Source organism: Chiroxiphia lanceolata, chromosome 18 (genome assembly GCF_009829145.1).
Source record: "Chiroxiphia lanceolata isolate bChiLan1 chromosome 18, bChiLan1.pri, whole genome shotgun sequence".
Lineage (NCBI taxonomy): Eukaryota > Metazoa > Chordata > Aves > Passeriformes > Pipridae > Chiroxiphia > Chiroxiphia lanceolata.
Genome location: NC_045654.1, coordinates 13,994,197 through 14,016,117, shown reverse-complemented (window position 1 = coordinate 14,016,117; position 21,921 = coordinate 13,994,197). Strand labels below are relative to the sequence as shown.

At 41.7% G+C, this 21,921-nt stretch overlaps 1 protein-coding gene across 1 annotated transcript; it reads left to right on the top strand.

The window, feature by feature from the left end:
* Positions 1-745: 745 nt before the first annotated feature.
* On the top strand, positions 746-18,640 carry DGCR8 (DGCR8 microprocessor complex subunit). Its single transcript, XM_032705947.1, has 14 exons — positions 746-894; positions 6,136-7,141; positions 7,567-7,729; positions 8,911-9,053; positions 9,766-10,048; positions 11,610-11,807; positions 13,154-13,255; positions 13,789-13,887; positions 14,872-14,954; positions 15,891-15,991; positions 16,295-16,401; positions 16,763-16,890; positions 17,278-17,391; positions 17,721-18,640. The coding sequence occupies exons 2-14, from the start codon at positions 6,419-6,421 to the stop codon at positions 17,802-17,804; spliced, it is 2,328 nt and encodes a 775-aa protein (XP_032561838.1). The 5' UTR covers positions 746-894; positions 6,136-6,418; the 3' UTR covers positions 17,805-18,640.
* Positions 18,641-21,921: the final 3,281 nt, after the last annotated feature.

Below are 21,921 nucleotides of genomic sequence, written 5' to 3'. Positions count from 1 at the left end.
ATCAGTGAAATATTAGGAAAAATATTCTCGTGTCCTGAAATTACATATGGAAGCAAACAAAGCCATTTTTCACAGTTAAATGTTATTATACTGTTGGTGATGAAACCAGTCTGTGTTATGGTGATGTTTTTTCTCTCATGTTGATTTCAAATCAGTATAACAGTGAAAAAGAGGCAACCCTATAATTAGGTGTATGAATAAATGCTCTCTATAGCTCTTTATGTTTTTTAGGGGAAACAAATTATAAAGTAACAGAGCAAATTAGCAGCTGTTCATTAGCACTTTAGAAGTGATTTTACATAAATTCTGTAAGACTTTCTGTAATTATTTAGGAATTCTGTCTAAACACTGCAAACAGATCGGGGGCTTGTTCTGTGAACTGCTTGGTACCTATGGCACGGAAAACGGCCCTACTTTGATTTACCCTTTTTAGGTAAACCCGTCTTGAAGCAGCAACGCTGCAGTTGTGCTGCTTAAAGATACAAAAGCGGTGTTTGTAGGAAGAGGTGTCTTCTCTGGCGGCCGGTTCGTGCGGTGGAACAGCCCCGCGCGGCCCCTCAGCGGCCCCGGCCCACACAAAGGGCCCGCCCGCCCCGCCATGGCCCGCGCCTGGGGGCGGGCGCCTCCCGCGCCCCCATTGGTGGAGCGGGTTGACAGGCACGGGAGCGCGCCAATGGCTGTCGAGAGTTCAAAGCGGTGCCAGCGGGGGCGGCGGACGCGATTGGCTGTGTGCGCGCGGGGCCCCGCCCGCGGGGAGCGGAGGGGCCCAGAGCAGGCGTTTAAAGATGGCGGCGGCGGCGCCGAGGGGGGCACGGTGGTCGTGAGGCGGCCGCGCTCGGCCTCGCTCGCAGCCCCGGCGCAGGAGCGGCGGCACCACCACCAGGGATGGCTCAGGTGGGTGCGGGCCCCGCGGGGCGACGGGCAGGGCGGGCCCGCGCGGACACCGGCCCCTCCGCCCCACAGGCCGCGGCACCCGCGGGCCCGCCGCGCTCCCGCCGCCCGCCCGGCCCGGCCCTGGGCACGGAGCCCACGGGAGCCTCTCCCCGAGCCCCCCCACCCCAGCGCTGAGGCGGGGAGGCGCTGCCCTGCCCGGCGGGTGTTGCTGTGCCGCGCTTTCCCCCGCTCCGGCCGGGGCGTCCTGCCCTCAGAGCTGCGGTTGTGTTTTGGTTTGTTTCGGGCTTGTCTTAGTGGGGATCGTTTCGTTTGTTTGTGTGTTTGTTTCCCGTTGCCCCCAACCACGTCCCCGCTGCCCGGCCGTGGGGTAGCGCTGGGGATGGTGGAGAGGAGGGGAACGCCTTGTCAGTGCCGCCCTGCCCGGGGTGATGGAGCGGCGGGTCCTGCCCCGTGTCCCCCGGACCGCTCGTGTGTCGGGGGTGACCGGAGGGACGGGGAGATGTCACCGGACACACCCTCTGTACAGGGGAGAGGAGCTGTGTCTCCTCCGGGCCGAAGTGAGGAAGAAAAGGCACTTTTTCTTTGGTTGTGGTGCGTTGAAGATAAGGTGCTGTGTCTGTAACTCTCAGGATCCCTATTCGAATGTTCCTTCTATTAGTAGTAAATTATCTTGTTCACTCTCTGGAAGGTTAATTCTCCCAATTTTCTTTTTTTTTTTTTTTGGCAGGAAACTGTTCGTTCTTTTGTACTTCTTTTCACTAGGCTTCGGGTTTATCTGTAAAGTTTCTTTGCCCACCCAACATCCAGGCGTTGCTTCCTCGTAAACTGGGGTCGAGTGAACCCATTCCGTTTCTTGACTCCTGTAGGCTCTGAGTTACAGGTCTTGGAATTACATCTTTAATTTTTCTTTTACAAGTTGAGAAGTTGTCTCTTCTATTTAGGTAATTAAACTTAAGGGTTCCTGTTTTTAATTCTGTTGGGTTGCTAGTTCTTTCAGTTATCAGGGTTATTTTTGCATTTTTAGAGAAAGAGAAAGGAATTTGGTTCCTTGTGTCTGTTGTTTTTCTTTACAAGTAAGAAGTGTGATGTGAAAGGAAGAATATTTTTCCTCCTTCCTAGACTCGGATTTTCGCCTTTTTTTAAATTTAGTTTCCTGTTTTACACAATTAACAAAACTATCTAAACCTTGCCAGAAAACCGATCAAACTATAAAAGCAGCTGTTGTTTTCTCATTTCTGAGGATGCCTTTTTGAAATCATGTGTTCTGTTTGTTCTGAAATGGGATGAAGTGTTAGGAACTTGAGAAGTTCTTGAGTCTTGTATGTATTTGCCACTGGTAATGCTGTTGTTGGCCCTGGCTGCATTTTCTTTAGCTTCCTTGATGACTGACTTACACAAAGTGGTTGTTTCCTTCAGAATCTCTTTACCCTAAAGCTGATAATGGGGAGAGAAACAAGAGAACAAGTATGGAGTAATTAACATACAGAATGGTTTTTTTCTTTCGGCATTTCCTGTTCTGCTTTAAAGAAGGTAAATTCAGTCTCTTTGGGGTTTGTTTTGGGTTTTTTAGCAGGGATAATAAATAGGATTAACTTACTTCTGGAACTGTATGTGTCAAAAAGATACAATAGGTATAATAAAAGAAGGTGAATGACTGTGAGTGAGAAATTACTCTGACAGGGGTTAATAAGTGTGATCAGGGCCTTATAAATTCAGCTCCATTTGGGGCCAGAGGATGAGGAGGATGACTTTGTATGTGGTTAGCAAATCAGGAGAGTTTGCTCTGGACCACTTCTCCTTTTGGGTCCACTGAGTGTGAAGTAAGTTTGTGACACAGAATCCAGTTTCTTTTTAAAAGTGACTTTTTGAGGAGAGAATCTGTGGAATGCTGTTCCTTATGGTGGCTGCAGGTATCTGTGAAAAACATGTTCTTTATGAAGCTCCCTTCTAGATGCTGACCTGCTGTCCTGGGAAGGAAGTTCTTTGAGTTTAGGTGGTGCTGGCTACAAATTCCAAGATTCTGTTTTTTTCCTGCCTTGAAAAAAGATACCCTTTTCTCTGTGCACTTCTCTCCCATCCCTCTCCTGTCTGGTTGTGGAACTTACTAAACAAAGAAGTAGTTTGTTATTTTTCTTTTCAAAGGACATCTGTAAGACGACCAAGCCAAGACTTGCATTTGCTGGGGCCTGTGCAGTTCACTGTGTTACTTTTAGGAGTCCCCATTATCTGTAGCGCTGAATTTACTTTGTGACATGAAACTTTTTGAAGTGATCTGCTAATATCAGTTAAAAGTGTGAGACTTGCATGTGTTGGTGATCTGCAGATGGTGAGCAGATCATCCAGAGCACCTTCAGTGTTTTGTACTGCCTGGGGCAGCTCTCAGTGCTCTTCCATATCTTTGGAAGGAGTCCTTATGGAAACTGTTGATGGAACTTGGTGGAGCCTTGGAGAATAAAATATTATTTCAGGACAATGAAGGATGGCAATATGCAAACTGACTTAGGTCACACCGTAACCCAGTATACTAAGCCAGGTTTTGTATGTGCCAGTTGTGTTCTTTTGATCTAAGGTCTGCTTGGCTGTTTGTAACCTACCAGCTTATCCAACTCATCCTTTCAGGTTTCATCCCTTCTGCCTGTCTTTGAAATACCTGATAGCTCAGGGAAAATCCTTACTGGTTTTGTTGTGGGATTTTTTTTCCCAGCCCCTGATATAAAGGGCATATTGTAGTGCCAGTTGGCAGGAAAGTCAGTGGGATTTGGACCTGTGTTACTCTGCTTCTCCCTGGTTTTTTGTAGCTTATAGGAAGGTATTGTAGCCCACTGTAACTGTAGAGCTACCAAACTGTTATCTTATCCTAGGGATGTGGCAGGTTTATGGCTAGAAGTGGAAAAGCTCCTTTAAACTCCCCTTGGTTTAGTACTTTTCCTGACCACAGTGTCTCTACCAAGTAGTCAACAATCCCTGGCAGTGATTTGGTATTCATCATTCAGCTATTCATCATTTCCAGGCCAACAAGAAAGGGAAGAGAACAGGAATTTAATTGTTAACAGTACTTGAAATAGAATAACAAGACATGTTTCCTGCAAAAAGCAGAGGTGTTCCGTCAGTGAACTACCAAACCTAGGCAGGTGAAGTTCTCCCATTTTGACATTGGTGGTAAGACACCCTTTGGTGCAGGAGCAGGACGTGTTTCAGGGGGTGCAAAGGGCATCCCCAGCAAGGCTTGTGCCTTGGCAACATTAGTCTTTCTGCTTGGACCAGGTAGCAACACATGGGAAGGTATTACTCTTTCAAATTCTAGAATGCTGATTTCAGTACTGCATTTCTGTGTGAATTGCCTGTTTGTTCTTTTCAGGAGTCTTTAGAAGACTCTTAGGGTGGAAAAATTAGATGACTTAGGCATTTAATTTCCAGGAGTTAGTGAACTCATGCTATGACTTTTTTGATTCTTTTGTTCAGAATTAACAATTAAGACACTAATGATTTACTATGAAGAACTTTAATCATTTGTCATTCACTTTTTTTTCTTTTTTAATCTGATGATGAGGAAGGTTATTAGAGAATTATATTTCTAGAGGTGTTCTGTATAATGGTAGATGTTTGAGAACTTGCTGAAATAAGAAGGAATTGTTTGCTGCTGGGGTCACTGTGTGTTCATCCTGTAGGATGAATGTATAGAACTGCTTGTCTTACTGGTGAATGAGCCATTTTTCAATCTGAAAAGCAACACGTTTGTATCAGAGAAGGCGGGATTGTTTGGAGCCTTTTTCCTTAGTGACTCTACAATGCATGTCAAGCTCAGCATGTTGAATGTGTCACAACCTTGAGTATGTTTAAAAAGCGACCACAAAATATGAACTGCTCTGCTGCCCCAGCAGAACTTGTTTTATTGCCAAATCACTAATATAAGAGTTTGCTCTGTTGGATTTTATGCTTTCTTCCAGTTTCCAGGTAGGTGGCTTGTGTATGTTGTTGAATTTTAATTGATCCCGTTATAACTTCTTATTCCCAGCTTCCTGCCTTGCCCCAGTTGGTGTTTGGATATTGCTGTTGGTTTGTTCCTCCTGGGCTGGCCTAGAGATACATGAGACAATTATATTTGGTTTCTCCATAAGTCCCTCCTGACAACCCAGACGTTCTGCCCTGCTGCCTTCAGTGTTACACAGCAACACGAAGGACCTGGAGCTTTCTTCCCACAATACTTGGGTAGACTTTCTCTGCTACTTGGGGATGCTTTGAACAGAGCAGGCTGAGCCAGCTGCCTTGGGCAGAGGGACACTGCTTCATTTCTAGCTGCTTGGAAGATTTAAGCCTAGTTTGGGCTGGCATGGAGGGACTTGGAGAAACCAAAATAAGCAGGTAAGAAATTATGCTTCCTTTCCCCAGGTGCTTGTGGTCCTGCACAGATGACAAAAGTATAGTTGAAGAAGGCATCATAGACATGGTAGAAAGAACTCACTTAATGTAAAAAATAAACAAGCCCTGAACACACACTCCCCATCCCCTGTAAAATTTTCTAGAGCAACTGAATATTTTTTCCAGTTTAAATTACCTAAAACATTGGCTTCTAAATACCTTCCAAAATTGTTTTGAGCTTCAATGGTATGTATCTGGACCTGAATTCCTTGGACATAACAAATAAATAGGTCCCTAATAGTACAAACCACAAGATCAAATGTCTAATATCTGACTATCTAGAGAGTAATTTTCTGTGAGATTTTAGTAAATTATGAGATTTCCTGTTAAAACTTCCTGTGAGTTTTCAAAAATACCTAATAACTTAAACTTTGAAAAGCCATGTGTCTTACAGAGCAGAGTTGTTAAAAACCTCTTGGTTTTGCAGATTATCTTAAACTGTAAGCTAATTATCCTTTCTGCTGTGTGGGTAAGTATGGCTTGAGTGCCAGGTTTTTTAAATTATGGGAGACCCTCCCCAAAATGCACAGCTTTTAGTCTGTCGTGCTTAATGCCCTGCCTGCTAATCAAGCAGAGATAGTCAACTAATCATAACACGGGGCAGCTGTGTTAGCAAATTCCTGTGCTGGTGTACAGCTCAAGCAGTAAAACCAATGGAATTCCAACCTCATTCAAAATGGGCTCTGGGTACCCTGTGTTTTTCACTGTAAAAATGTCACTCTTCTGCTTGAAATTTATACCAGGAGTTACGTGTTTTCTTTCTGCTTGGGATCATATTTCCATTTTTTCCTGAGACAAAATTTTTTTTTCTTCTTCTCGTAGGTTGAAAGAAAAAAAGGAGACCTGCTTGTCCAATGAAGATGCAGTCTTAGTCTTCAGCTATTTAAGCTGAATGCATTGTGATTTCCAATAATTGAGACAGTGATTCTGAAAGCTGTCTACATTAATGAAAAGAACAATGTAGTCAGCTTAACTGAATCATCAGTGTTGCCTATTGAATAGAACACGATAAACCAATCCCGATGGACTTGTGCATGTTAGGAGTATAGATATAAACATTTATTAAAGCGTTGGTTTGTTTTTTTAAGAGACAGTAGTTTTAAAAATGGAGAACTATGAAGGTGTACCACCCCTCCCTAGAGAACCCGCGAGAGAAATGAATGTGGAGAATCAGAGTTGTCCCCCACCTCTGCCGCCCAACGAACAGCCTCCACCACCTCCCCTGCAAACGTCCAGTGACGCAGAGGTAATGGACGTTGGCTCTGGTGGTGATGGACAGTCAGATAGCCCTGCTGGGGACACGCCCGGGCTCGGCAGGACTCAGCTGCTCACCAAGGGATCTGCCTGCTACAAGAGCCGCCTCATCGTAGACCCCGCCGGCGGCGACCAGAGCCCCAGAACCGCTCGGCACGCCCCGTCGGTCCGCAAGTTCACCCCAGATCTTAAGCTGCTGAAGGATGTGAAGATTAGTGTTAGCTTTACAGAGAGCTGCAAGAGCAAAGACAGGAAAGTTCTGTACACTGGAGTTGAGCAGGATTATAAGGCAGACGCAGAGTTCGGTGTTAATAATGTCAATGGGGATTTGCATGTTTGTCCTTTCGGTGGTAGTAATGGTAAAGCTGTAGGAATAGGGGGAGACAGTGAGGACAAGAAGGAGGATGAAAATGATATTGATCAGGAAAAGAGAGTGGAATATGCAGTTCTGGATGAGCTAGAAGACTTTACCGACAATTTGATGGAAATAGATGAAGAAGGAGGAGGGTTCACATCTAAAGCAATCGTTCAGAGAGATAAAGTGGATGAAGAAACTTTGAATTTCTCATATGAGGTAAGCAAATCCACAGGTTTTTGGTGGGTAAGAGGTTTCCAAGTGGCTAGAAAAAAATACACAAAGAAACAGTCTCTTCTAGTAGTGTGCAGTATGTGAGTCAAAAATGCAGAATTTTCAGAGTCGGAGCTTTGGCTGAAAACTTCTTTAAACTGTTTTGGTTAAACTCCTGAGTTGTGTGGCAGCTTCTGTAGTTTGTTTAAAAATGGCATTTAAAAGTCTTTTCACACAGTTGCAGCTCATTTTATCATAAAAAATACGGCTCTCACAAAAACTTTTCTTATTTTTCAGTCTTTTTACTGGAATCATTGGAAGTGTCTAGTTTCTCTATGGAAGTGCATATCAAAAATGTGTACTTACTCTTTGCAAGGGAAAAGGGAGGTTGGTAGACCCAGAAGGATAGTGTCTGATGAAGTCTCTTTCAGGATGACTTTGATAATGATGTGGATGCTCTGCTGGAAGAGGGTCTTCGAGCACCCAAAACAAGGAGACTAGATAATGAGAAATATGGTGGTGAGAGCGATCACCAGTCTGATGGAGAAACGAGTGTGCAGCCAATGATGACCAAAATCAAAACTGTCCTGAAGAGTAAGTTGATGTTCATTAAATAACTGTAATTCTTGTATATGGCTCGTGTCTGTAGAACAAAAGTATATCAGCAAGCAGAGTGTGGGATAGCAATTCTTATGGAATTGTTAATATGTTGGAGAATTTTATTGTTTGGAGGCTTCTTACTGTGGGATTTTTCATGTTCCTAAACAGTGAAGTTGGTTTTTACTTTTGATCTGTTTTATGTAATAAGAATGCATTTTAGTGTGTGGATTTGTGAAAAAGAATGAAGAATGTTCCCTCAGTGGCAGGGAGGTGAACAAGGATGATCTGGGGCTTTTGTCTCCAGTACCATGAATCAGCTGAAGACTTTGTGGTCATTGTGGACTTCTCCCCACTTCAGCAACTTCTACTGTTGAAATGGCTCCCTGTGAAGTCTATGCAGGCAATACTAGGTTACAAGTAATGACTAGAAAAGTCAGTGGCTTACATTTATCTAATTTCATTGTGTAAAGGTTAGAAACTACTAATAAAGAAGAACTGAGAATATGAACCAAGCCAGAAGAATTTACCTGAAAATATTCTGAATTAGCATTAAAATTTGAACACGCTCTAGAGGAATACTTTACAGCTTCAGTATGTTTTGAAATAGGAAGTCAAACAGTTTTCCCCTCCAAAATTGTGTACTAATGCAGGATTGCCAGGAGGCTTCCAGCAAAGGTGAATGGTCTCTGATTTCTGGTGTACAGAGGAGTGAGACCCTGGCTTACAAAGGAACTCCTTGCTGGCTGTTGGGATCTGTAGGTCTGGTGGTGACTCAATGCAAATTTATTCCCAGGTGTCAAGTGAAAAATTTTTTAATGGAAAATTCAGTTGTTTCTAAAGCAGATGTGACTTTTCCAGTAAATACAGTGGTGCTTAAATACATAAAAGAGAGTAGTGAGAAAATCCAGTGAAGAAACGAACAAAGCAGTCTGTATAAAAATTAGTGCTTCTTTTGCCTTTCAGTTGAGAACATAATGGAATCTGTAATTTTTCAGGATTTAGTGTGGGTTAGAAGCATATACTTTGTTATTAAAACAACTTCTCTCTACAAAACATCTTTAATCTTGTTGCGGTGCAGTTTTATTCTTTGAGACAGAAAAGGCAATAAATAAAAACCTGGATTCTTGTTCTTTTAAGCAGTCTGTGCAAATTTAAAGCCATTCTTTGCTTTCAAGGTCGTGGCCGCCCTCCTACAGAGCCTTTGCCAGATGGATGGATCATGACATTCCATAACTCGGGCATTCCTGTATATCTGCACAGAGAATCCAGAGTTGTTACCTGGTCTAGACCTTATTTCTTGGGAACAGGAAGCATAAGGGTGAGAGCTGTCAATTACTTACATACTTACTAAGATTTGAACATTAGATGTGTTCCTGCAAGCAGTTGAATAGTATTCTGCTTTAGTGGGCTTTTTTCCAGTGTTAAAGCTAAGGTCCTTGAAAAGTAAACTCTTCTCTTTCTGAAAATTTGATATGATTTTTCTTAGGTGCTTGGTTTTTCTGTTTGGGCAGTTAGAGAATGAGATGATCTTGTTTGGTGCCTTTGTTTTTCTAGCATATGGCTGAAAAAGTTTGGTTTTATTCCACCATGCAATATATATGGATCACTTATTTGTAGCTATAAACTAGTCTGAGCTGTGGCTTATGGTCCACATTTACAGAAGTAAGGATGTGACAGTCATGTACCCAAGGAATCTGCAGAAACTGGATTTAATGCCATGGGCTCATGCCCCAGGAAAGCTGGGTGGATTTTATGAAAGCATGTAGTGTGTGCATATAAGTGACCAGAATGTAGTTTGGATCTAAAGCAGCCAACACTCTCAGCAGGTTTGTGTCAGGGGTGCACAGTGTCAGGGTACCACAGGAGGGCCCCTGTTCAGCTCTGGAGTAGAATGAGGTTGCTGACCAAAGAGAAGCCAGAGCCTGCACTGAGGAAAAGTAACTTCCATCTTAATTGCATCTCTTGGGTTTGATTTTTGCTTTTGGTGACCTTGAGATACTGATACCTTCTGTATTATTTTATATTTGCAGAAACATGATCCTCCCCTTAGTAGCATTCCTTGCTTTCATTACAAAAAAATGAAGGAAAATGAGGAAAGGGAACAAAACAATGACATAACCCCAAATGGGGAGGTATCACCTGTAAAGCATCTAGAGAAATCCTCAGAACTGGACTGCCAAACAGAAGAACCAGATTCCACTGCTGCTGATTCTGGGCCTTTAGATGACAAAGACCCCTCTGGGGGAGATGCAGCACAAGGAGCCTTGGGACAAGTTAAGGCCAAAGTTGAAGTATGTAAAGATGAATCTGTAGGTATGTATGGCAAGTGGGGTAATGACATTTGGGAGGCTTTCTTCCAGACTTGGCAGCTGAGTGGTATCTTGGCTGAGATCAGGTGATCAGTTATCAGGCTGCATGCTCTGAGATCTGGAGAAACACATCCAGTATTTGAAATCAATTTTGATTTTAACAGAAGAGAAATACACAGTGAAGAATTTTGGTGAAGCCTTGAAAGTCCACGTGGAAAGGTTTTACACAAAAAATGTGAACAGTTTGGAAGTTAGTCCTGTAGACTTTGACTTAACCGACTGTTAAACTGAGATAATGTGTACATTTGAATTGCTGTTGTCGGGTGTGTTAGTGTGACTTCTTTAACTAGGCTTTTCTAGGCAGCCTCTATGTTGGCTGAATTGTATCTGTTTTCAGTATCAGCTCATTAAGATAAGTGGTGCAGCTAAACTATATTTCCTTATGTGCACACTCTATCAAAATAAGTCATGCAAATATAATGGATGCATATGAAGGGGGTAATGCTTCATTATTTTATTTGTACAAGTCTGATAACCTTTGCACAAAAAGTTGTCTGAAGAAGTCATGCCAAAATCACTGCCTAACTTACAGAAACTTGGAGAGGAAGCTCATGTGCCACTTGCCACATCTGCATACCTCACAGGCCCATCCATGTAAATTAATGCTCCTCAGAATAGTGATATGGATCATAGGCTGCCATTTGTCTTTAGTATTCAAACATAAAACTTACCCTTGACATTACATGTGTCCAGTTCCCTCAGAAAAACGTACCAAAAGATTTAAAGAAACCCAAATCACCAGTATTTAGCAGCAAAACTAAAACCAGTGAGCACTTACTTTTGTACATGAAGTTCACCTCTGTATCTCTTTCTTCAAATAGGATCTGTGAGTGATCAAGCATAAGCATGACTTGCATATGGAGTTCCTTGTGGAAGGAAAAAATACCAGCAGCTTGCTTTTGTTTGTTTACATCTGTGGATGCTACTCTTTATTTTTGCTGATTATATCTGCAGAAGTATCCTATAAAGGAGAAGCAGCTGTGTTTCAAGGGGGGAGTCTTTCAGTGCTCTGTGTGTGAAATGAATGTGTTAAATTGTGCTTAGAGGCTGCAGACACTCCTGGAGGTCATGCAGCATCACTGTACTGAGTTTGATGGTTCACTGCTGAATAAATAGGCAGTGATAGCTGGGCTCAGGAAGCTGAGGCTGGAAGCAGAACTGTGCTCACTGTGTGCCTCGCTTCAGGGGCAGGAACGTGAACAGGTGTTGAAGCAGAACAATTGCCAGTGTTTGTTACAAACTGGGTTGGGTATTGTGCTAGATAGGGCTTCCTAGAATCTTCAAGTGACAGAATAAAATGGTCTTTTTGTTTTCCAGTTTGCACAAATGTTTTGCATTTCCAGTAACAGGAAAACTTGTAATTAGTTCTGTTAGTATAAAATAGCATCTTAACCTTTGGCTGCTGCTCTAAGACTGTAATTACAGCGTGTTTGAGCAGTGGAAACAGAGAACTTACTGCTTGCTCAGTGGTAAAGAGGAGAGAGTAACTCGCCTGTGCTCCTCAGATCTGGACGATTTCCGGCGCTATCTGGAGAAGCGCTTTGACTTCGAGCAGGTGACGGTGAAGAAGTTCCGGACGTGGGCGGAGCGGCGCCAGTTCAACCGCGAGATGAAGCGCAAGCAGGCCGAGGCCGAGCGGCCCATCCTGCCTGCCAACCAGAAACTCATCACCCTCTCTGTGCAGGATGCACCGATCAAGAAAGGTTGGCTTATCTGCCTGCAGTTCAGACGTTCTGCCTTCAACACTAACAGCTGGGCTGAAAATAAATCCCCCAATAAATCCTCCATTTTGTGTTCTTTGATCCATCATATTACATAGTAAAGGGAAAATATTGTCAAAATGTGCTTCCTATTGAAAAGAATAATTCGTAAATGAAAAGATTTTTATTTAAGGTTACAGTCCTGGTAACTGGTGACTACCTTCAGCTATACTTACTGTTGGCTGTTGCTGAAAACCCTCCTGCCTTGTCACTCAGTACTACTGCCTTCTCAGTTCTGTACCAGTTCTAGTTGGTCCAAAATTAGAGATTGGTTACAAATGCCACATTAATCCAGATTAAACCCTCCTATTAAAAATACAAATGTGCAGTTGTGTCCTGTGGTGTGAGGAGTGGATATTGTGTCTGACAAGAAGCTGGAGTGTTCCCTTGTGTGTATTGGCTGTGTATCCATAATAGCACATCTGACTGCAGTCTGGTGTTTAAAATGTCCATTAGACCTGTGATTTGGATTTTGGTTTTGTACATTGTCATGATTCCGAGTTTCTTCTCTTTAGCAGAATTAAAGCTCGTGAGTTGCACAGTGACCACTGCCTGTTATAGGGAGGTACAGCTGAATTTTCAGTCAGTACATTTTTATCTTCAAGTATAGGTTTAGAGCCCCATTGAAACTGTCTAAATTAAAGATGTATTTGCACTTTATCTGTCTGATCCTAACTTTCTCCCACATATTGTCATAGTGCCTGCTGAGCCAGGGTTTGTGCTCTTGACTAATGATACTGTTGCAGGGGGAAAATCCCATCCGACCAAAAAGTAATCTTTTCCAATAAAAAGAGCACAGCCATGGCAAGGGAGCAGTGCCCTGGTCTGTGGCTTGCTAAACAGGGTTTTTGTGTAGGATGGCTGGGGGAAGGGGGAATGATTCTGGTTTGTGGATTTGAAGTCTCTGTGCCTGTCATTGTGTCCCTCTTCTGATGTGTTTGGAGCAAATTAGAGGATTTCTAATTGATGTTAGCTGCCAAAAATGCTGTGTCTAGAGGTCCAGAGGCCCTGGGACTGCAAACATTGAACAGAATGTTTGACTTGGCTCATAATTAGTGCACTTCGAGTTGTTGATAGAAACGTCTCACTCACACCTCAATACTTTGTCAATGAAAATGGCCTGGGAGGTCTTAGTTACCTGCACCAGATTCAACAACAGTGCATTTCATTTGAACAAGCACTTATCCCTTGGAGCTCCTAATTTATTGATTGATTTATTTGTAGTAGAAATTGTCTTTTAAAGACTGGAACTACTTAGCTTCTTCCCCTCTCCTTGTCTTTTTTTGCAGAATTTGTCATTAATCCCAATGGGAAGTCTGAAGTTTGCATACTGCATGAATATATGCAACGAGTCCTGAAGGTTCGCCCTGTTTACAATTTCTTTGAATGTGGTAAGTCTGTTAAGTTTTCTTAAAATATAACTGGAATCAAATTAACGTTGGGGTTTGTTCCCTGAAGTGCTGTGATGTATGTTCCCTTAATTCTTACTTTTGCTGTTTTGTTTTCTTTTTTTTTTTTTTTTGAGGGCACCTTATAATTCTTCAGAATTATGTTATTCCTATGTATGTATTACATAATTTACCTGAATTTTCAGTATCAGAATGTGTAGCTCTTGTGTTCACGCTGGGATATGGAAACTTTGGTGTTAATACTTGAATTCTGGCAGATTACCAGGGATCTCTTAAAATGTTCTTTATTTGGAAGAATGTGGTAAGTCGCTGTTAATGGAAAACTCTTGTTAGTCTTTCTTATACTGAAGCAATTTTTCAGTCTTTATGAAGAATAAACAATTTCCATCCCTCTTGAAGTTGAAATGAAGAAGAAAAGAAAGCCTTGATAGTGGTGGTATTTCATGTTCATGGTGAGTGTATTTTACACTGAGAGTTCTGCAAAGCTTTCTTTTACTTTCTTCCTCTATTTCCAGAGAACCCAAGTGAACCTTTTGGAGCCTCAGTTATTATTGATGGAGTAACTTATGGGGCAGGAACTGCCAGCAGCAAAAAACTTGCCAAGAATAAAGCTGGTAACATTTTTTTGTTCTTAATAACAACTCCTGATTTGTTTCTGTGTTTTCATTTCTGCTTTGGAAATTACATATTTGCCAGAATAAGTGGGAATAATTTTGTTAACAGTCAAATAAAATGTGTACATGGCCTTTTGGCAAAATTGATAAATGCTGGTGCAGAGACTTTGCTGACAAGCAAAGGTTCAGCAATGGACTGGGACAGAAAACCATTAAGGAACTTGCTCTGCTGACTTCCATGCAGACTCTTGATGTGCACTGGGCAGCAGTGTGAGAGTCTGTCTCCAATGATCCACCAGGAAGAACTTGTTGGAGGTTTTATGTCTCTGCTGTCACCTGCTGTATAAACACCTGGGGATGGATTGGAGCAAAATGAAAATATTTGCCTGCCTTTCAAAAAAAAAAAAAAAGGAAAAAAATCCCTCCAACTTTTGTTTGTTTTGGTTTTCTCTCTGACAATAAAGCAGTTGCATTGAACTACGTGATTATTGATTTCTAAGTACTTGTCTTCATTTTTCTAATTGTGTAAGTCTGTAATAACTGTGTAAGTAGTTCTAAATGGGAATGTCTTGCCACATCTGCTATGTTAGGACTCCTCGCTGAGCTCCAGGTTTCAATCTCTTTAGCATAAGGCTCAGGAAAAACCCCTCAGCAGGTAAAGATGTATAACATCCATGTGGTAATTTCTGCACTTGAGAAATCCATCAGTGCAGCCAAATCCCCAAAAAGCAACCTGGAATTGTTTGTGCATGAGGAAAAGGGATTTTGCTGTGAAGGTTTAGGCAGATCCTGGGGGTGCTTTTTGTACCACGCTGGGGTTTGAATGCCCTGGAGACAGAGCACCAGGGCTCAGCTCTAACAACTGAGGGACACAACTCTGATTTTTGCTGCTAAGGGCTCTGTGTCACTTATTAGAGGAGATCTTTTTCTTTACAATCATTGTTTAAAATAAACTTAACCAAGATGTTTAATCACTCTCTGCAGCTCGAGCTACACTGGAAATCCTTATTCCCGACTTTGTTAAACAGACCTCTGAGGAGAAGCCCAAAGACAGTCAAGAACTTGAGGTACTGAGCTTTTGCTTCCTGGCTGTCATTATTGGAGTCTGTTTTTAAAAACATTGCACCTTCAGTGTCAAAAATACAGTGGAAAGTTCATAAGGTTGTTTTCTCAGTCAAAGGGAAATGTGAAATTCTTCCTTTAGAGGAAGACCTATGGCAATGAAAATACCTTTTTTTAATTGGAATTGATCAGAAGATTTAGTGTGATGCAGAGAACTAGTTCCTTACTGATTATATCAGGTCACTTACTGAAGACCTGAAATGTTCCAAGATACCAGACTGCCTGTACTGTCCTGGCTTCCAGAATCCTCTGGTTGATGCTGTGAAAAGTTCAGAGCTTGGTGTTGTCTGGTTTTGCGTGATCATCTTAGGACGCCAATGAAGAACTGAAAGTGCTCAGTCTTCTGAGACGTTTTTACCTACCTGTAAATCTCAGGCTTCAGGCAGTGACATTTGAGAAAATCAAAGGAAAAGTTTCTTTAAGTGGAGAATATGTGCTATATTTTCAGGTACTGGAAGTATGAAGTAGTTTGTTGATCAGTGGTATTTCTCACAGACCATCAGTGAGGAGTAAAGGACAAATCAGTGATCAGCCTGAAAGGAATGTTTTAAAGAGTGCAATATGCAAAGTTAGTTGTTTGTGCCTTTACTTTAATTTAAAACTGTTGTATCTCCTACACTACTGAAATGGTCATTAGGAAAATGCAAACCATTTTTTCCGTTGTTTTGGAATACAAAATGTGCCAATAGCTATGTGATTAGGTGTGGCAGTTTTAAGGATGTTGATAAATACCTCCCATTATGGATTTAAAAGCCCTTTTTAAAGTATTAGGCACAGAGCAACAGATCTTATTGAATGTTGCAAAAGAGAAATGAGGGTTAAGGACAGTTTTAGGGCCTTACTTGCACAAAGCACAATGACCCTTCTCAATTCCTTTGTAGTATTTTAACCATATCAGTATTGAGGACTCACGGGTATATGAACTCACCAGTAAAGCTGGACTCTTGTCTCCATATCAGATTCTCCATGAGTGCCTTAAAAGGTAAGGCTGCAGCAGGAGGGCAGTTTGGGGGGACTCAGCTGGGCAATGCTGAGGCACTTGGAATTCATATTTGCTGTTTAGGCCTCTTCTGAGATCACAATTTTTTTGGGGGACATATATTTGATTTCCCTTTATACAAGCTTGCCTTTTCAAGTTACTGATCTCAAATACCCTTTTCATTAATGAGTGTTTTGGAATTTATTATTAATGTCTAATTTCATTGCAATTACTCTCAAAGATAACTGCAACCACTTCAGTTGTTTGTAGTTTTACTTAGTATGTCATCTTGATTTTGTGCTTAAGAAACCACGGAATGGGAGATACATCCATCAAGTTTGAAGTGATTCCTGGGAAAAATCAGAAGAGTGAATACGTGATGACGTGTGGGAAGCACACGGTGCGAGGCTGGTGTAAGTACAGGGCTGGGGAGTTCTGCCCTGCCTGGGGCTGGGGAGCTGTCCCTGCTCTGCTGCCCAGTTCTGACTGACACAAGGGAATGTTTGGGGGGCTGGCTCAGCTGGGAGCTGTCCCTGCTCTGCTGTCCCACTTCTGACTGACACAAGGGAATGTTTGGGGGGCTGGCTCAGCTGGGAGCTGTCCCTGCTCTGCTGTCCCACTTCTGACTGACACAAGGGAATGTTTGGGGGGCTGGCTCAGCTGGGAGCTGTCCCTGCTCTGCTGTCCCACATCTGACTGACACGAGGGAACGTTTGTGTTCATCTCACTACACAATGGTCCAGGACTGACACACTGCCCTGACTGTTCTTACAGGCAAAAATAAGAGAGTGGGGAAGCAATTGGCTTCCCAGAAAATCCTGCAGCTCCTACACCCCCACGTGAAGAACTGGGGCTCTCTCTTGCGGATGTACGGGAGGGAGAACAGCAAGCTGGTTAAACAGGTGACTGTGCTCTTGTGTTGGTCATAACCTACCCTGGGACTGGAGTTTTGCCTTTGGATCTTTCTGGAGGTTTAAATTTAGCCCCAGCAAAGCTTTAGGGTGTCTGTTTTGGCGTGCTGGTCCCTGCTGGTGAAGGCAGTGCCCCTTTGGGGAGCAGTTCTCAGTTCAGAAGGGATCCTGTACCTTGCTCTTGCCAGAACTCGAGAGGAGTGATTGCACTGACAGTAATCACTGTTAATCTTGCATCTTCCAGATCAAAATTATATAATCTGTTAAATATTTAACATTGACCTCACTTGTGGAAATAGATTTTATTACTTAAGGAAGTACAACTCTTGCTTCATGTACATTATTTTGATCAGTTGTTGCTTGTGGTTCTTTGAATAGGAAACCTCTGATAGAAGTGTGATAGAGCTTCAGCAGTATGCCAAAAAGAACAAGCCAAATCTGCACATCCTGAACAAGTTACAGGAAGAAATGAAAAAACTGGCACAGGAAAGAGTGAGTAAATGTTCTTGTGGATTTACAAACAGCACAAGTGCCACAGTTCACCTGTACCAATGGTCAAATGGTTTTGCTTGTTTTACTCAGTATCTCAGGTGAAGAGAGCTCTTCAAAACTTGACTGGGGGGCTACTTTTAAACTCTCTTTTAAACTGTCTTATAACTTAATTGTACCTATTTCAGTAAATTTATTTTCAACATCAGCCCAAGTTAGCCTTTCACAGCGATTGACAGAAGTTTGGCTAAAATTGTACAAAATTGGAATGGTGTTTTATGATTACCTTCTCTTTGTGACCATGTGGTGGGGGCTGTTTCATTTTTTTGTAGGAGGAAACACGAAAGAAACCCAAGATGACAATAGTGGAGTCGGCTCAGCCTGGGAGTGAACCTCTCTGCACTGTTGATGTGTGAGGAGAAAATGCAAGTGGGGAGCAATAACACAAATGGAGGAACTAGATTTTCAACAATTATTTAAAAATTGTTTGCTGCAGAATGCAAGATAACTTTTAAAATCCAAGCTGCTTCAGTTATGCATTGTTCTTTTTGCATCATCAGGGCAATATTACTTTTTCCTAGTTTCTTTTTCTTTGGTTAGGTGTTTTTCCTTTTTTAATACCTCTGAGATATGTACGTTTAAAGGATCGATCATAAAGGTCTCTTACTTGGCAAATGCACAGAGCACAGGCATGTTCACACAGGATAAAATCAATCAAGCACTTTTTTCCTGGAAAGCCATCCATGTTGTTTGAAATGGATGTATTTTAAGTATGAAATTCAGAATATCTATGTACAGGTTGAAGCCGATATTATATATATACACATTCATATATATGTATATATAAAAGAAATATATGTACATCTTCTTGTATGAACATGCCTAAAACTATTTTTGTGAAAAGTTTTGTTGCATTTCAGCACATAATAATATGCACTGATAAGACACTTTGGTGACAAATACAGGAAAGTGATGAGCAATGTTCCTAATGCCATAGGATTAGGCCAGTAATGCTGTTTTTGTTTTGCTTTTTGTCTCCTGCCAGGCTTAGTTATTTGAGAGCACAGGATAAACATTTTTTTACTACTTGAAAAGAACAAGTACACCTGGTAGTGTTAAGAGTAACAGGTTGGATATCCAAAATTACTGGACTTCATTTGAAATGAAAAGAGCCTGTGTTAGTTTACAGATCACTTGAACAGGGAAAATATGGCCCTAGTTGTATGATTAAAATAAAAACTGTAGTTTGAAAGGCTGTTTTCAAAGCTTGGAGCCAAAACGCAGCTGATGATGGTTGATAGTCTAAATATACTTTGCCAATGATGAGTTTAAAGACTTTCCACTCCCTTCTCCCAGCAATAAAACAATTTCTTATTTGTTTGGTGTCAGATTACATCTGACTTGATGAATTAAGTCTTAATTAATTTGCACCGTAAAAGCAAAGAACTTAAAAAAGAATCAACACAACCCTAAAATCTGAAATAACTGCAGCAATTTAGTTTTTTTTCTAAGAAGCCTTTGTTTTTACTTTTTTTAATTACATTTTTAGTTTTTAAAGACAATGTGTAACTTCTGCAAACTAGAATGTAGATTTGGGTTATGACATAGAGTAATGAGTAGAATGAGACTATAAGTGGCTATGCTCCTAACTAAGGAAGTCACAAATATGCAAAGTGTTCTCAGCTGCAGCAGGGCAGGAGGTGTTGGCAGGCACAGCACAGGAGGAGCTGCGGCTGCAGCGAGGGCCCCGCTCGTGGGTTTGTTCTTCACTGGGCTCTCTGTGGGGTTCTCTGGGGGGCTGCAGTGGCTCTGCCCTGGGAACCATCCCTGGGTTCTCTGTGGGGTTCTCTGGGGGGCTGCAGTGGCTCTGCCCTGGGAACCATCCCTGGGTTCTCTGTGGCACTGCAGTGTCTGCTCTGGGAGCCACTCTGTTGGCTCTGTGAGGGGAGAGTGAAAGCCGAGCTGGTGCTTCAGTGACTCCTGGAGGAGCTGCTCTGCTCTGTCCTCCCCTCCTCCTGCTCTGGGAGTGACCCAGCTCCCTCCTCTGCACCTGCTGCAGCTCCTGCCCCTTCCCTGGACAGGGACCTGGGGGCTCGAGGGGTTGTTTGCTTTGGTTTTTCTTTTGATTTTTGCTGGGGGGTTTTGATTTCCTGTGTTACATGGAGAGTGCTGCAGTATATTGAATTTAGTGCCTACTGGATTTTAACAATGTTGGCATCAGTATTGTAAGACCTCCTTTTACATCATGCATTACTTTGGAAATCCGTGGAGTTTAATTTATATTTCGAGCGGATGTTCTCTCACGTGTTGCATATGATGTTTGAGGTTAAACAGGAGGAGTCTTGGAGTCTCACCTGTTTCTGTGTTTGAGTGATACCCTCGGGGGTCTCTGCAAATACAAATCCATCCATTTTTTTATTATTGTATTTAGCTTTTTAGTTCCATGAGTTGTAATCCTGGTACAACAGGATACGGGTAGTTGGAAGACTATACATAAACTTATTATTTAAAGAAGTGGCCTGTCTTAAAAAAAAAAAAGAAACAAAAAACACTGCCTCTGCTTTTTTTTGTATAGCTTTAATAAATCTCCATCTTTTGAAGGGTATATAATATTGGTGCAGCAGTGACAAGCAGTGATTGCTGTTTGTCTCTTTGTTTTTATTGGATTTTTTTTTTGTTTATTTTCCTAAAGACAGGGCTTATATCTTCTATGCCTAAATAGATAGGTTTTATTTCAGCTTCTCTGTTTTCAGCAGAAAAATCTGTACTTGGATGGCACTGTAAAAGACAAATCACCCTTGTAGATCTTTTTATTTTTCTGAAACCAGAATGTCAATGCATTTGCAGGTCACCTGCAGAATATCCACAGATGCCTCGCTTACCAATTTGTTTTCATTAATTTTAAGAGGATTGCTGTATTACCTCACTCTGCCACTATCAGATTCACAAGGTGACCATTGCCCTTAATAAACACCCAGAGATTTCATTGTGAACCAAAGCCTAGAACGTGTATTATGCATTCTAAACAAAACCCAACCACCACGATGGTATCAGACCTTGCTGCAGCCTTTAACTGGAGAGCTGTCCAGGAACCGCAATAACTGCTGGAACAAACAACGGAACTGCTGTTGATGTCAGTGTGGAGTATTCTTGTGTTTTAATGTTTACTATTGTTTGGAGTGTAACAGTCTTGCATTTGCACATAAGCACGAGCTGCTGTGATAGAGGATAGATCATTGCATTAACTTCAGCTTCTGCATGAACACTTACAGTGTGATTCAAGATGTATCCTAAACTTGTCTTGTAACTTGTGTGTTTTCTAGGTAATCGGCTGTAAAGGTTTAGATCTGACTGTATGAATGCATAAAACAACTGCTGCTTTTGTCACTGATACTTGTTATTTATCCCTTCTATATCCAGAGGAAGATGGGTATTTTTATAGGGATGGAGTGTATTTTTAAGAACTGTTCCATCCTTTGGGGATTAGACAGTTTTGCTTTGCATATTATGTGCTTCTTGACAAAAGTGTGGTTTATTGACTTTAAGGATTCAATTAGTGTGCATTCAAATCTTCATGGTACTGACAGAAAACTTACTGTGACTTGCAGTGACTAGTCAGATGCTACCTACTGGAACACCAGTCATCAGCTTTTTTACATATTTATTAGGCAGAACTGATGAATTAGTTGGGTACTCAGAAGTTTGGAAAGACTATTATGCATAAACTTAACTGTTGTATGTAAACTTCCATTCTCCTGTGATGCTGTTAGGCTTTATACAAATATATTTGTAACATCCAAGTATTTAAAAGCATCATGATTATCTTATTAACTCTCTAAACTGTACTTTGGTCCTGGAGTGAAGTTGAGGAAGTGATATCCTCCTGACTTTCCGTGGGAAGGAATGTGAAGTGCAAGAAGCCATGCTGTTATTAACCAAATAAAATGATCAGTTACAGTATTCCAGTGTGTATCTGGAGGTGGGAAAACAAAACAAACCCGAGTCCATCCGTATTGCCCGAGCAGGTAACAATGGCTGCTCTTTGAGTTGTGGTGGGTGCAGTTGCTTGATGCCAGTGCTGAATTGGTACAACTATAAAGCCTCATTTTCACTGAGCCTCTGCTTGCTTTTTTTCTGCACAATCATGTAATCCTCTGTGTTTGGTCTTTGAGTACTACATGTGTATTTTTCAGACAATTAGTTTTGAGCAATAAAGTTTGATATTATAAAATGCACCAGTGTGATCAGTATTACCATGGCTTAAGCTTATCGAGAAAAAGGAACTTTTTTATTTCTTGAGTCCTGCAGGTGTTTTTAATAGAAATTAAATTAGTGCAGGCTCTAACTTCTTGGTTAGGGAAGTACTTGATCACCTTTTTGGTAAGGAAATTAAAGTTTAAATGGTTAAACATTTGGAAATAAATTACAGTGTTTTCTTGAACTGGGATTTGTATTTTTACTTAAGTGATGTCAAGGTTGGGAGTGTCTCAGCCCAAAGTGCTGCTTTTGGTACCTGCTGTCACTGGACAGGTG

Bases quoted from the DNA above. Each gene is read 5' to 3' on its own strand.
- DGCR8 (XM_032705947.1), top strand. From the start codon at position 6,419: ATGGAGAACTATGAAGGTGTACCACCCCTCCCTAGAGAACCCGCGAGA. The intron at 9,054-9,765 runs GTGAGAGCTGTC...TTATATTTGCAG, and splicing joins TGGGAACAGGAAGCATAAGG to AAACATGATCCTCCCCTTAG. The intron at 16,891-17,277 runs GTGACTGTGCTC...TTCTTTGAATAG, and splicing joins ACAGCAAGCTGGTTAAACAG to GAAACCTCTGATAGAAGTGT.